Raw genomic sequence first — 16,331 nt, 5'->3', positions numbered from 1 at the left:
ATCGTAGAAGCTCTTTCGGTCCTACTAATTCCTATGTATAAATATTCTCAACTGTGGTGAATTTTTTTATTATTTTTTTAAATTACATTACGTTTGCCGTTCTCATGATATAAACTCGCAGCTTCTGTTACCGAGACAAAATAAACAAGCCTTTTTAAAGTACAAATATAGACTGTTAAACACACAACCTTTTTTTCGCATGTAAATAAAAAAAAAAGATTTTAAAAGTAGTTGTATACAGTTTTCCACAATTGATTAAATTAATTTTCTACAAATGAACTTAAGACCTAACACGGTTTTGCTATTTTGGCCTATGTCAGTCATACGTGTAAATCGAGTTGAGATATGTAGGAAATGATCTTCTAAAATTACTTTTATATAATTATGTTCAGTATAATATAAGAGTCATTATTCTTTGTAACTTATTCTGGACTCTTGGGTGTACAAGCAGTCTTACGGGTGGCAACTGGTAGTACCACTAGCTGGGCGATTATTGATTTTGAATTCGGTAAACGGCAATGTTGTTTATGTTGGCTTTGCAAAAACTTGTTTGTTTTTATTAGAACAATCATCCGTTAGCTTAACGACGGCCATTCCTTTTTGTAATTGCATAATACAACTGTACATAAGCCGACCAACGTTGAGGTAATACATTTCTCCAAAATAATCATTAAATATATAGTTGATTTCAAAATTAATGGTTTTAATTAGATCGGTTCTCCTTTTACGGCTAACTTAAATAAAAGCCTCAGTTCCCTATTAATCTGAATAATTCGTTATCGTTACCAAAATGCAATAACGCAATCAACAACATAATGAAAATACTTCTCAGATTCCTGTTGACTGTTGATCCATTCAAACGTAACGACCTGGTAATTTAATACGGTTGAAGTGTAATTTTTTCCCTTTTTATTATTATTTTCATTAAAAAAAAAAAAAATAAAATACAGGGTTTTGAGTAAACTGTATGATAAAGATTTATTTTTAGTGTAATTTTCAGACCCTGAGTTCTAAAACTACAAAAAAAAAACTGAATAAAGGAGTTATTAGTTTCTACTGTTTTTAACAGGAAGGTTTAATAATATTATTTTGGGGCTTTATTGAACAAAGAATGTTACATACAAGTTTGTAAGTACTTAGAATTATTTTAAAGTCTAAAATTGTCTAAAATTAGGTTAGGTTAGATTAAAAACATCAGTATAAACACAATATTATCTTTACAGGTATCGAAGCTAAAATATCAAATAACCATAATAATATGATATTATATTATAATCGTCTTATTTGTTTTGCTAAATTCGAATTCAATTTAATTTATAAATTCCCTTCTAACGAAGTTGTGGAGTGAAATTGAAAAAAAAAACTGTGTTACGACGAATAAACGCAGGAGTGAAAAAACACTTAACCGTGTGTTCATTTTTTTTTTTAAGACAAACCTATAAACGTTTTTGCAATATATAATTTCCCGACGTAGGACGTGGTTCGTTTACGGTGGTGTGTCCCGTTTGTGAAACTAATTAAAACCGAAACTGCGGGTAAAATTTAGGCTCTGTTCATTATTCGGTAAACGTCTGTCGGTCGGAATGCGCAGAATAATCGGCAGCAGGGACGTTGTGGATCACGTTGTCAAGACGTTGCGGGACTTTTAAACAGAAGACGCACGGGCGCTAGTCTCCGGTACTTCTGCCCGTATTGCCGCCGCTGATCCGAAAGCTTCACGAACAGGGTTCAGGTAGGTCGGTCAATTAATCGTTTGTCCACACATTACAACAACAGGTACACAGATCCATCCTCGGTCGTGTCCTACTCAATCGAGCGCGACGTGCATTCCAAAAATGTACTTCTTTTTCGAAATAAATTAGGCCAATATCGACTTCATTGTGATATACTTTGTAAGTTTGCAGCGCCAATGCATTTTGTTAAAATTTCCAAAGAGCTCCTTAACTCGTTTTAGCATAGCGAAAATATTCAGCCGAAAAAAAAAACGAGTATGTTCCAAATGGTTTTTTATTGTATCTTTTTAATGGACGACACGATTGGTAATTTTCTCTTTTACAGAGAGGGAGAGAGAGCGCGAAGAGGAGGAATTATAAATACCTTTAAGGTGCAATTTAGTATACCTATGGTTTATTTTTTTAACAAAATAAAACCTCGATGATAAATTACTCAAGCGAAACACAATTAATATACTTAAATATTATGTGGTTTTTATACCAAATGTTTATCAAATGTGATTAATTGCATTTTTTGGCACCAGGCTGTGATAGCCTAGCGATGATTAATCCTAAAACGTATTTTTGATATTTTTAAGAATAAAAAAGCAAAAATATTTTTAATAATAATTTCTATTATTATAATTATTATTATTCGAGTAATTTAAAGTAAAATTCCAAAATAACGATTCGTCGATTAAAGGATAAGTTACATGAAGATAACACCTTCTCAGCTTCATATATAAGTTGAAACTAAGTAGGTATTGTCTACGTAAAGTTTTTTTTTTTATAAGATTATAAAATTAATTTCTTTTGTGACAATAATAAAATTGTGTCAAATTATAATAGAGATTTATCATTACAGCAACACTACCGTTAATGAGATAAAATATGTTTAATAATCGAAACCGACGATTCTTAAACACAATGTTTTGTTTTGTTAAGAAAACGTTTGCAACGCTAATGAGCATACGACGAAATGAGATTTCTCAAGAAGCGACAAAGTCGTGGCAGATACTATAATAATATATGTACAATTTCTTTGCAAAATAATTGTTCGTGAAATTCATTAATTTTCCAAGAGCTTAATCCTCAAGTCGGTGCAATTTTTTTGTGTCAGCGTCTTCCATGCAATAACGTTGGATATAGCAACTCATAATATTATTTCGAACAAACGGGTGAATCAATAACGGCTATTGGCTTATGTATGAATTTAGAATTGGTTAAACGTTTAAAGTTGGTCTAAAATAATATGCCGACTGTACATTTTTTAAGGAGCCTCGATCGGACCACCTCGGCCTTTGATTAGTCGACCGCAGTGCGGTAAAACCGACCTCACAAGCAACACCACCGTGTTTTATAATTATTGTTTAAGGTCATATGGAAAATTGAATTCTCTGACCCGATTCCCTTTGGGAAGAAATCAACGGTCCGATAATATTAAAGAAAAAAAAACTGTCATGCCAGGTGCAATATATACAGGTTAACCAAATATTATGTAATATTCAATTGGATCGCCATTAATAGTTGAGGCGTCTAGTTTGAAAACCAGCTAAAAGCAATGTTTTCGAAAATCTTTATACACAACCAATAATAGGCTTCAGGTGGGCGATTTTAAAACCAACCAAGATTTCCCAAACACAATTTGAGTTAGTTATAATCTTTATTTTATATTGAATAATAATTTTAAATACCGTGTATTACAGTGTGGTCACATAAAAAAAAACTCTTTTTTTTTTTTTAAATGTCTTTTAGCTGGTTTTCAAACTAGACGCCTCAGTTTACTACGTTTTTATTAATTACCGTTGAAACCGAAACATGAAAGTCAAGTCTTAGCGTTCTATTTATCTAGAAATAGCACGATTTATCGCCGGTTTTTATACGTAGCGCACAGCACGGTAAACGATAAATAATGTTATTACTCGGTAGGTATAATAATATTAGAAACCATTAATTTTCATTCCTTGTAATATTACACGTACCGGTTTATAGAACAGTGGTATGCGTTTAGCACGTCCTGCTGTACAGTAAAATTTATATTATTATTCTACAACACCTAGATTGTATTAAACAAATTAAAAAAAAACCCATTTTACAGGGTTGGATAAATTTATATACAAGTATAATACTTAAAAATGGTTGTCATAATTTTTGATGTGTAAACATCTTTACGCGCGGTACGATGTTTTGGGTAGGAGTAAATTTGTGCAAATGCCGGAAGTAGAGCTAGCGGATGTAAATTTGACCGGTAAACGAAAGTAAACATTTCGGATATATGTCCAATCGTACCAAGGGTGTATGTTAAATGTCCACATCGGACAATTTCATAAAATGTATGCGTTTTTTTCTTTTTATGCGCAATTTTAGAATTTATGAGTTGGAAATTAGTCTTAGAAGATAGGTCTAACATATACGAACACGGCACTCAAAAAAGATAAAGTAACACATATGTTATTTAAAAAACATATTATATACTTATTTATATGCTGGCATATAAATAAATATAATACATATGTATTAAAACGGCTTGTTTATATCGTAACTGTTATTATTGATGTTAATATTACATTTGTTTCACCGCACCATTTCAGTGTAAAACAACGTATTTCTCCAAATCGTTTTTGCTAATTTTGCCTGTTTCAAAGGATTTTTTACAGCTAATACAGCATGTATAAACTATATTCTACGGTGTTTGTGTTGATGGTCGTTGTGTTGATTGGAACAACGCGCCAGTCAGCACTACACGAAGTCATTTGGAATTTGACGATGGACAGTCGCCATTCGCACTGCAGCGTAGATATGATTTCCTACCCGGGTTTTTGCATGGTGTTGCCCGAAGTCAAAAGCCTTGACAGAACTTCTCTTATTGAATTCGGAAAACCGGATTCGTCGAACCTGCAGGTCGACACCCAAGTAATAAACTTCTCATAGAAATTTAAATATTTTGCGCTTAAAAGTTTCTCCGAAATCTATTAAAATATAAAATACCTCTCTAAAAAAGTTATATAAAGGAGAAGAAGTCACTTGGAATTTGACGACGGACAGCCGCCATTTGCACTGCAGTGTAGATATGATTTCCTACCCGGGTTTTTGCATGGTGTTGCCCGAAGTCAAAAGCCTTGACAGAACTTCTCTTTTTGAATGTGGAAAACCGGATTCGTCGAACCTGCAGGTCGACACTCAAGTAATAAACTTCTCTTAGAAATTTACATATTATTTTGTTTTTAACAGTTATATACCTACCCCACCGACCAGAACTTGTAAGTGTAAAATTAATTTTTGAAATTTAACTCTATCGCTGTATTTTTCAAATGTATTTAACAGGTTGTTGGAACGACCTTTCTGACTGGCATCCAGGAAATAGGCAAAGGCCTATTCGCAAAGGTGCGTTACGCAGCTGTAGTCAGTGCAGTAGCTATCGTGCTGCTTTTTGCTAGTATTGTAATACTGGTTCTCTTACTCACGGCTATTGCACCTTTGCTACTTATATTGACTTCTTATGCACTGTTACTGAAACTACTGACTATCATGGTATTTCTGTCGCTGTTTCTAGTGTGGATAATCGTCAGTGTCATTGTAATTTATATCGTTATTCATTTGAAACTTTCACATATCATATAATGTTATCATACATTAACAATTTTCGCATAACTTATATTATTATTGTATAAACTAATTGTATATACTCCAAGCAGCTGTACACCACAGCCTTGGTGCGTAACCCGTCTTATACAACTTGCAACACAAACTATATAATATTGTAAAATGATTTTGTATTTCACATGTTTACTGGTTTGTTTTTTATGCAAATATATTTTTTAGTAATACCGCATGTTATCGGATCGTTTTTAATAATACCGTTATACAACAGAACATATGTAGTGAAGCTATTTTTAGATACCGTCGACAATTACTTTTAACTTCAACTCAATACTTTTACGACATTTGAAAAAAACGCTTTTACATTCGTTCCACTTAACCCTACCTGTACCACGTGGTGGCGGTTAGGTTAGTACTAAAATCGTACATTAAAAAACATCTTGTCCTGTTTATATTAAAAATTTGAGTAGAAAACAACTCCAAGCAAAAGAAACTCAATTTGTTACTACTACTTTTTAAATCGTTGTTTACCCAGAGTAATTGCTTTTGCAGTGTGTGTCACAATATTCTTCCAGCTGTGCGGTAGTACGCGACGGCCCATGATCTTAAGATTGTCTTAAGATAGGTACGTCATAGTAATATTATTATAAGGAAATATTGCTTAGAGAATTATACGCTATCATCGCCGACACGACGACGTTGTGATTTTTTTTTGTGTACTGATGTATACGTTAACTCGTCACCGGTCTTGTGCAAGTATTTATATACTTGGAAATATATACATAGGTCTATATTATACAAGTCTGCGCGGTGTCTGGCTGACAAAATATATTATGTATTATTGGATCACGTGTGCCGCGGTGTGCTCATCCGCCGTCAATCGTCGCTCAAGTCAATTATTTTTCAAGACGGTATACTTACAAGTCAATCCGTCAAACGTCTTGCCGGAGGTCTCCGGTTTCGGTAAACGTTACTATATTGCCAACACGTGTTGTGATTCACAACCGCCTTGGGTAAACCGAAAAGTAGTGAGACCGGTGCCCTTTGGTCGTTTTAGTCGGTGCTGTAGTTTATTGAGGTACTGGTGTTTATTTTTTTAATTTAACTCAATTATTCCAAAATTAGTTGGCGACAGGCGAATTTTTTTTCATTTTTTCCCCTCAAAATGTCTACATAATAAGTAGTGTGACCGGTCAGAGTCCGATTTTAGTTTTGGCGCCCAATTTCGAAACATAAACGCAATAATCATAATAATTATCACCGTCATTATATCACTGCGACCGGCAACGTCGACACGATTTTTTTCGAATTATCACAGTCTTAAGAATACTATAATATTATATTGTTGTCTGGATGTGCACGTAAGACGCGTTGTAAAAACAAAATATCCAAAACATGTTATTTTCACCATAATATGTTAGCTGTGCGCGTTTTACATGCGCCCATACACTGATAACTTTGCGACTAGGTCTTTTTAATAGCTATCTGTCTCAACTTTAAAAGGCCATCAAGAGCGGGAAGAGGGGGGGGGAATGCTGTTTACCATCAAAGTCCCGGCAACACCTGAATTTCGTCACCGTGTAAACCACTCGAAGAAATAATATAATAATATCATACAGCACCTACCGGCGTTTACACGGTAAGAAAACTCCAGACGGAATGTCAAGTGTTTCCCCCTTGTGCCGAGTTGGCCACATAATATTATTATGTTCTTACCGCATGTGTTGCGCTAAGTGTACCGCCGCTCTGGTCGACTATAATCGCCTTTAGGTGTTAAGAAAGAAAAACCCCAATAATTCGATTTTTAATAAATCACTCGGCATACACTTACCACCATAGCGGCGTTGCTAATATATCTACTGAAATGTGTTAATTTTTATTAAATAAACGTCTCAAGACAGCTGACGAGAACCGACTTATATACATTCTCTCTTAAAATAGATGCAATTCTGAAGTTTAGCTAACTGGTCAATAGTCAATTTTGAATAAATGGTTATAATGTTATTCAAGTTCGAAATTTAAGACTGCAGGTGTAGTTGATGTAATGAGTTATGTAATGTACACATATAGAAATAACTCAACACTCCATCCTTTTTTTTTGTTATATTAGATAAATAATCCTTCCATAATCCCTCTATACTCTTCTTCCTTAATCCATAATGGCGTCAGCACTATGACACAAAACGTGATGAAAACATTTTCAGAATGACCCCTAACCATAAGACATACTCATGTCAAAATGATTATTTTCAAAAAGTTTTAATTTGAATATTTCACAAATCGTAAATATAAAAAAAAAAATTGGGCATGACCAACCAAAACCTAAGCCAGCCTAAAACAAACTTAAACCAACCTAAACTAAACTTTATTAAATATCAAAATATGAATAAGCAATATTTGATAGTAATATTTTCACATTCCGATCATGTCCATTTCTTTTCAGGGTAATTCACATTATACTTTTACGGTATCGTTTTTAAAGTATCAAATTTTTTTTAGATATATTGAGTTTTAGCGGCTATTGTGTTGGTAAAAGAAATGACTTACCGAAAACCACGTCGACGTCTTATTGAGTAATCGGATTTTGATCATTTTTTTTTTTTGTCGTTTGGAAATATAGATATTTTCTACAGGCTTCGGCCTAAGTCCAATTTAGACTACAAAAAAATGAACAAATAAAACACAAAAAAATTCTTCAGTTTTAATATTTCATATTGGCCGACGAGAAATCGCCAAGTAAACAGGAGCCGCCCCCTCTGTCGTGGTTAGCAGAGTTAAGAAACCATCTCACGATGGCAGTGTTGGGCCTTTGTTCTGAGTCTATTAAGCTCCATGATGATGAGCTATTACACATTTATATATTATTTTCGTTTAACGTTATTAAACTTTTAACAATGTCTGATTTTCTTTTGTTCGAAACCTTTTAAACGTTAAACGTTTTTTTCTTTATAACATGTAACTGACCAAAAATAAAAGATACACATATAAATGTTCAACATTATTTCTTTCCCAACGACGGCAAAGTGAAAAAATGTCTTACGTTATTTTAGTTATTGATATAACGATTACAGACAGTTTTATAAAAAATTCTAATTATCACCTTTAATTAGAAATTTTTAAATCGGTTTTTTTGGAAAAATAAAAAAATTAGCAATTACAAGTCTATTTTCCAAACATGATTGATGTATTTTGTGCCGTTAATAGATTCGGTATGAAAAATTGGCAAGTATCTGATTTATTCTATTTTTTTTTGGGTCAGGGGTTTTGTTTACGCAAATATTTGGATGGAAAATTAAGAAAAAATATACATATACATTTACAAATATAAAAAACGATGATTGGTTAATTGCAACACATTTGTAATTCAACTTATCCGTCACACGTTTGGTGTGATTTATGAGGGAAAACAGAACGTTTAGGACCAAACGTGACGCTCAAGCAGGTCCGCAATATGTTTTCAAAATTAAATCAAAAAAATATCGTTAAACTTTAAAATAAGCGTGTGGCTTTTAAAACAAGCGGTTATTTTCAACAATATGGGCTAGATTGATTTATTTTGAAAAGGTTTTTTTTCCATCCATCGAACAACAAAAAACTAAAACTATCTAAACTGAATACCTTCACAAATAATATTTGACACGTGTAGCTCTGTGAAATTGTAATAATAACTTTAGTTAATTTGAAATTTGACCTACTAGTTTATCACACTTAATATATCCTTAATTTTTTGCTTTCTTTTTAAATAAATTCCTTTTCATTACATATTTCTGAAAAAAAAAATGTAATGTTCTGATCTATACAATTTTTGGAACTTAATATATAACCATTACTAATAAAAAAAAAAATAGATCCAAGACGTGGTCAACGTTATTCTCATTCGTAGAATGTAGCTGTAAACAAACTAGGTATATAAGTTTATTATTTTTATTATTCTGTTTTGTTTTTATTTTTAAAACATTATTTTATGATAACACGCTAAAACTTGTGTAAGTAACATTAAAAATGAAAGTTAGCAGGGAGCAGCATAATTGATAGCCCCATAAATGCGTCATATTTTTCCTGGAAAATGAATATTAATGGGTGTTTTGAAATGCTACGTTATTTAGATATTAAAGTGACGTTTGTTATATTTTATGAGCTTTGAATGACATTTATGGAAAATTCTATTAAAAAAAAAAATTTAAAACTGCATTTTTTAAACTAAATATGAAATGTTGATTTATTTAGTAACTTTTTTTACTGCTAAATAAATCCAAGCATTACAAAAACAAAACAGGGTCTTACGAAAATTGAAAATAATATTCATGTTTTAAACTCTATAGTTGATATATTATTCTAATGAAACATACATACAAGCGAGTAATTGAATGTTAAATAGAATTGAAATATTGTAAAAATAAGAATATGTGGAATTTTCATCTCGTCTATTTTCAAGGAGATTAATAGTAGGTTGGAGAAATGTATAGATAATATTTAATGACAGATTAGCTTAATTAGATTTCGGTCTTATCAACATTTTTCAGTTCAATTTGTATTAGCTCAAGAATAAAAAAAACATGCGATTCCCGTAAACTAGTAATAGCTATAGCGGTTTAACAGAAAATGTTAACTTCTTTAGGTCCAAAATGGTTCATTTTTGACTCGGTAAATAGATACCGAGTTTAAATGTTATATCATAAGACCGTTCTAGTTATTACATTTTATTATTATAGTCTAATGTTTTTATTTTTAGGAAAATTGGAGTGATTTTGTGGTCCGAGCTACCATTACGCCTTGGGAAATATTTGCAGCCTTAAGATCATTTTTGCTTCATACAAAATGGCACAAGTTTTACGTTTTGCATTCGTTGACCATAACGTCGGATGTACAAACGATGCTTGGAAAATCTCCTTTGAGTTACACATCAATACCTATCTCAACAGACACCCCGGATTCGACGGCATTCAGGTAAGGTTATAACAACATACTAGTATTAATTTATGGTTTCATAATAAAAATAAGATAATTTTGTATCGAATCATATCAAATATCTACAAATTGTAAGCTATGGTCGCTCCCAACAGTCATAAATAAGTTGTCAATTCATATTGTACAGATAAAATTTTAATTTATTTACAAAAGTTCCTTATAGTATACAATAAGTTATAAGCGTCATATTAAAGGTTCCGTGTAAAATACAATGTATTAATAAAATATTTAATTAGATAAATTGTAATATATAAAATAAGATGAAAGGTGATAAAACAATCCTTTTACTTAGCTTACTTACATCAATTACCCATATTAACATTTTTATATTTTGAATGTCTGTATCTCTGCCAATATTCATTCTTTTAAAATCAACTTTATGGTCATAATTTGTTCCATTTTTTTTTTGCTAATAATTTTCATGTGAAACTTAGGAACTTGTAAAAATTAAATGTGTACATAAAAGCGCTGCTAATGTTACTTAAAAAAATTAGAATTTTTTATTTTACTCAACAGAGCATATTGTTAAAAGGAGAACAAACAATTTTTTTCTAAAATTACTGCCTAGTGATCGTAATTGTTGATCATTGATCAGATTACGATTTGCCCCAAACTGCAATGGGGCCGATCCACTGAACTCAATACCTAAATGGAACGCGTTTTACCTTATAGTCGTCTGTTTGTCTACTAGTAGGAGGCTGCTATTTTACGGACAGTTATGGTTTAGTCCATGATATTTATGGGTTTTTCTATGATTTATCGTTGCAGGTCAATGATGGAGCTGTCGACCTCGGACGCGTCCGTTGTCGTGGTGGCCGGCGACCGGGCGATGGCGCAGTCGGTTTGGCGTCAGGCCACCGCGGTCGGGCTGCTGCCGGCCGGCAACATAGCGTGGGTTTGGCTGGACGTGGGCAACACGAACAACTCGACGGGCAAGTACAAGAAGGGCAACGTGCCGGTGGGCATGCTGTCGTTGCGGCCGGTGCCTCTGGAAACCGAAAAGCACACCATCAGGGCCGCGGTCCGGGCGTTCGCCGACTGCATTAAGGACGCGATGGCGGCCAGGTGCGAAGGATGGACTCCCAAAGTGGCAAGAGTCACGGATGCGTGCGTTGACGTCTTGAGGGGTGAAGAGTTCCCGGCCGATTTGTACAAGTGAGCACCGCATGTTCTCTATTACACATATATATATTATATCGTTGTTGCTGGCAATTTGTACGGACAAAAACCGCGTCTGGCCTATCCAAACCCGCCGGAGCGGACCAATAGCCACCATTACCTTTAGAGGCAGCAATTTGTTTTTTTTTCCAATGTACAATGCCCCCCGTACAAATGGAACGTTTGCACGTTTTTGAAATAACTCTTCCGACGTTAGAGAAAATAATATAGTAATATAAACAGCTGGGTACCTGTGAGCGATAGCCATAACGCAATATGCTCTAGATGACCCAACTCGCGTAGTCCATATTTTATAACAGTAGTAGAACGACAGGCTGTAACAAGATGTAATATTATTATGACCATTATAACACATCATCACCACGCAGCAGTATAATACTATTCGTTAAGAAGATTTTTGGATAACGACGTTTCAGAATTTAATACACACTGTTGAAGATGGAACGAAAAGTATTCCACGTATTTTCATATTGTGAAATAGCAGTGTGAAATATTATAGCCAAGACAACCTAAAAAATTCTATCCCCCATGTTTCTTTTGTAATTATCGTCATTATCACTTTTCTGGGAAAGCAAACGAAGGTTTTATTGGCTCTGATAAATTTGTAAACATGACCATTTTAAGTAATACGTATTTTATTTATGAGTCATGAGTAACTATATTATAGAATAAAACACCATATACCTAGTAGTAAAAATACTTATAGAATTCCAAATAATAATACACATTTTTGTAATAATAAAATGAGGTCAATGGGCAGTGGGCACACATTATATCCAAGCAAGTCATATTATAATATGCTGGACAATTTGAGATAATGTTTGGTACTAACAACGGTCGTGACGTTTCGTTTGGGCGAAAATTCCACTATCAAAGGTATTTTTATGTCCTTGTGGAATTTTCGAAACTATCTAAGTCGTTTTTTCTAGATAAAATGCTGCAATATAATTTCCCTCACTAAACATTAATCAGTATTGTTAATATTATGTTCCTATCGACCCACTTAAGTTTGCTATAGTGCTATTCCCGCCAGCCGTTTGGTTCCTCCCAAACCACACTCGCCGCCGCCGCCATGACGAATGACCCTCGTGAGTGCAATGTAAATTAATACAATAATTATTCTCATCAGAAAATTCACTTGACACAGCTTGTACTTAATCTATATTTCGTTTAACTTTGTATGCAACTTTTTTTTTGGCTCCTCCAAGTGGATACCATACTTTCAAGCTGTGTAAGTTTTTGAACGACCATTCGTATGGGTGCACATTCATTTGATCATCAAGTATATAATATATACTATGATTGACATAATAGTTTCTTTGTTTTTGTATAACAGAGAACAGCTATAGTTGAAGCAACGAAAGGAAAAAAGAAGAAACAATAAATTTTCGAGATAGAAACAATGGTCAAGGGGTAGGTAGAAATTAAGGGAGTGTAGCGTAAACTATAAATAGAGATGTAGTAATAAAATAGAAAAAGCCTCAAGCAAAGCTTGGCAAGGCAATCATGTCTAAATGAAGCCGAAAATGTTATAAACATGATTTGATGTAGTTATGAACGGTTCTCATGGGAAACCCTATACACATTTTACAAATAAGAAAACCACAATTAGTTTAAAAACATATTTTATATTTAGGCTGACCTAGGATGATAAACAAAAAGTTGAGAACAAAGAAAAACTATTTCTGTCACATTATATTGTAGTAAACAGATGAATACATTTAATAAGTAATTTACGAAATGGTAATTTATGAAAACACTAAGCCCAAAAATGTTAACTTTAAAAAAACTAAAAAATACCTACACAAAAGTACTTTTATTAATACATCCCATCACGCACTGTATGATTTTTAATTATACAATAACTGTTTCGGTGATATAACAATAAAAAGGTGACTGTGATTAAATTTGCAATATAAAAATTAGAATTTATTTTTAATGCCAAGGTTACATATATAAAAAACATAGATATAATAATAAAAATATTAATAACAGTTAATACCAGGAATTCGATAAAATTGAAATTGTTATCTTAATTAATTTTGATGATTATAAAGGACAACATCAAATTTTATTTATTTCAAGAAAATTTACTCAGCTAAACATTTGCCAAGTTTGCGTGTCATTCTCTCGGAAAATAATTTGACGGTTCCGTTTTATAATGTCAGCTCTGTCAACACTTTCTATTATAAGCTATGACAATATTTATAATGAAGTCGCATTCGACTTTCAAGTATATTCCGTGTCGTAGCATTCAGTGCTGTTTCGAAAAATTCTATCAGAGAGACAATTAGGTAGTTTGTTTGTCGATAGAATCTAAAAGTACAATCTTTAGGTTAGCTCGAAATCGAGTGAAAATTGTCGCGTTGTCTTCACACGCAATGACCTGGTTAAGACGGGTTATAAACTACCGTGGTCGTTATTAACTATTTTGCACACGAATAGGTTTTGGTCGCTAATAATATTGTTATCGTGTAAATACATTATAAAAACATAATATAACATCACATTGATAACATGACCTGTACACATGCTCGATACAGAAATCGTCCGGCCCTTCCGCGTTTAGAATGTGCAGTGACCTGCACCACAGCAAAGGCTATTAAACGTCTCGCGAGCTTCTTCATTATTTGTAAAGTCTTTTAACGGGCTCGCTCGCGGTCTGTGATAACGACCGAATAGTTTTTCTTATTAGTTTTGTGGAGGCGCTCAACCGAGTGAGTTCATCCCAGTGAGACGTGCAAGAAACCGACACCGCGCTAATGGTCCAGGTCGGTGTTGTTCACATGATTAATGTTTTAAGTTGTGTCGCGGCAGCTTTTAACCGGGTTTCCTTTCTCTTTCGTCTGTCACTGCCGAGTGTACACGACAAAAGTAATACGCGCATTACGCCTTTTATTATTTGTACTTGTTGTAGTTGTATTGTTTATGGAGTCAGTGGCCCTAACCTTGTATAGGTACTAGTGCGAGGCGACATCGGTAAATGATTAATCGAGACAAGTCGTCGAAAAATGAACGATGTTGAGATTCGCACAAACACTGTCCGGTTAAAAAGTAAATTAAAAGTTGTCTTATTTTCTGTTGTTGATTTTACATTTATACGATGTTAACGGTTAACGATGATCATCATTCTTAACGTTACAATGTTCTCTCTTATAAGCCGATTTCCCATGATAAAACGTTTTATTAAATACAAACTAGTAGAACTAGGCAAAGAAGAATAATTATTATTATGACGACTTACGGAGTGAATGGAAAATATGATATGAAAAATAATTTTGTACATTACAGAAACAGTGAAAATTGTGAGGGAAAACAAATAAACAAGATTAATTACATAGATCGAATAAAAGAACAACATCTGAATTAACACTATATCTGATTATAGATTAGTAATTACTAATTATATTTTCTAAGTCTTATTGATAATTACTTGAAATCATCAAAATTGATTTGACTGTCAATGCCAACGGGTTGACAGGTAAATGACGTTATAATAAACAAAGTAGATCCATCAATTTACTTCTATGGTATGTATTGTATATTAAATGGTTTAGAATCTAGATGTTTGCCAAATAGTGCGGAATTAAAATTACGAGAACTTGTAAAAAACTTGAATTTTTAATTTCTCATTTCCATAAAAGTCGCAGAACTCGAGAATGGCTTTTAAACACTTAATGTTTCAAAATAATTAGTAACAAGTATTCAGTAGCCGGAATTGCGCACTTATGGCTTAAATCCTGTCTGTGAAACGTTTTTAAATTATAAATCTACACCGTGAATCGTCGTTGAAGTTTTAAGTCGTTCATAAACCGTTTTTAACGTTTTGTAGTGGAAAGGTATACGTTTTGATGTCAGAACCAGCTCGAAAAATGCTATGGCTAAGTATGCTTTTTCAAGTGCACATGGTTTTTACAATATTATAAAGTAAAATTATTTTATAGATATATATTCCAGAGGCGAATATTTTAACTAATCCATTTTGGCCTTGTTTTAGCCAAGCTGATGGTCATTAGTTTTCAATTTTTTTATTGCAAAACCATGGTAAACTGTTACTCAAACTGATCACTGGTAAGAAACAGCTGATATAGGTTAAACAATTTGCAAATATATTTACTAAACCACGCATAAACAAGTTTTAATTTTTTTTAATGTGATCTAAATTCTAGTAATTTATGATAAGCTACACAAAAAAAAAATATATTTTCAACTCGATGGACCAAAAACCTTCACTGGAAAAGGCCAACTTGATCGAATATTTAATTGTTTATGTGTACCGTTTGAAAATTAAAATGACCAATCCAATCTCATAAGTACTCTTGGGAATCAGTTTTCGGTAGAATTGCGGAAATTGCTGGTAGTTTAGAGATAAACACAGAGACGGATCACGTGTTAACGTTGTTCATAATATCATCATTTATCAACTAGTTAATAATATCATCACAATGAATTTGATTGATCTATATTGTTGTACTTAATATACACGAACTTGGAATTTTTGTACTTTACCGCAATAGGTTTTTATTTTTATTATTTTGGGGTATGAAATTAGGTTGACGAATCATGGAAAAAATATAATGTCCTATTTGTATTGCAATAAGCTAGTATTATAGTATGTATTTTAGAAAAAAAAACCTTAACCCTATAAGTTACCACCAATAAGAGATTATTTAAATATTGTGTATAGGATATACTGGCGTATCACGTTAGACAATGGTGTGACACCGAATCTTCTCGTTTGCTGTTTCGAGGTAAGAATTAAAACATATTATAAATTATTTTTGTCTAGTATTCAATTTCCAGCAGACTAGTTAACGAATAAATACACAAACCCCGTTGTTTGTCGTGCCCCTCATTTACCCAGTCACGCAC

At 33.0% G+C, this 16,331-nt stretch overlaps 1 protein-coding gene across 5 annotated transcripts in view; it reads left to right on the top strand.

The window, feature by feature from the left end:
- The window catches only part of LOC126843006 (glutamate receptor ionotropic, NMDA 3A-like), a 116,853-nt gene that overhangs the window by 57,519 nt on the left and 43,003 nt on the right, over positions 1 to 16,331 (top strand). For 3 of the 5 annotated variants that reach the window (XM_050580295.1, XM_050580296.1, XM_050580297.1), the window contains 2 exons: positions 10,045 to 10,259; positions 11,049 to 11,435. In XM_050580295.1, coding sequence (XP_050436252.1) covers positions 10,045 to 10,259; positions 11,049 to 11,435 — 602 coding nt within the window. Of the gene's footprint in view, positions 1 to 4,788; positions 4,897 to 5,080; positions 5,097 to 10,044; positions 10,260 to 11,048; positions 11,436 to 16,331 lie in introns of those variants that run through there. The other 2 variants (XM_050580299.1, XM_050580300.1) reach the window with 2 other exon arrangements.

Source organism: Adelges cooleyi, unplaced genomic scaffold, assembly GCF_023614345.1.
Source record: "Adelges cooleyi isolate 19-005CV unplaced genomic scaffold, UGA_ACOO_1.1 ACOO_flye_CR_arks_rails_tigmint_CR_PRNA_574, whole genome shotgun sequence".
In the NCBI taxonomy this organism is placed as follows: Eukaryota; Metazoa; Arthropoda; class Insecta; order Hemiptera; family Adelgidae; genus Adelges; species Adelges cooleyi.
The sequence above is the reverse complement of the archived record's forward strand: the minus strand, read 5'-3'. Positions and strand labels throughout refer to the sequence as shown.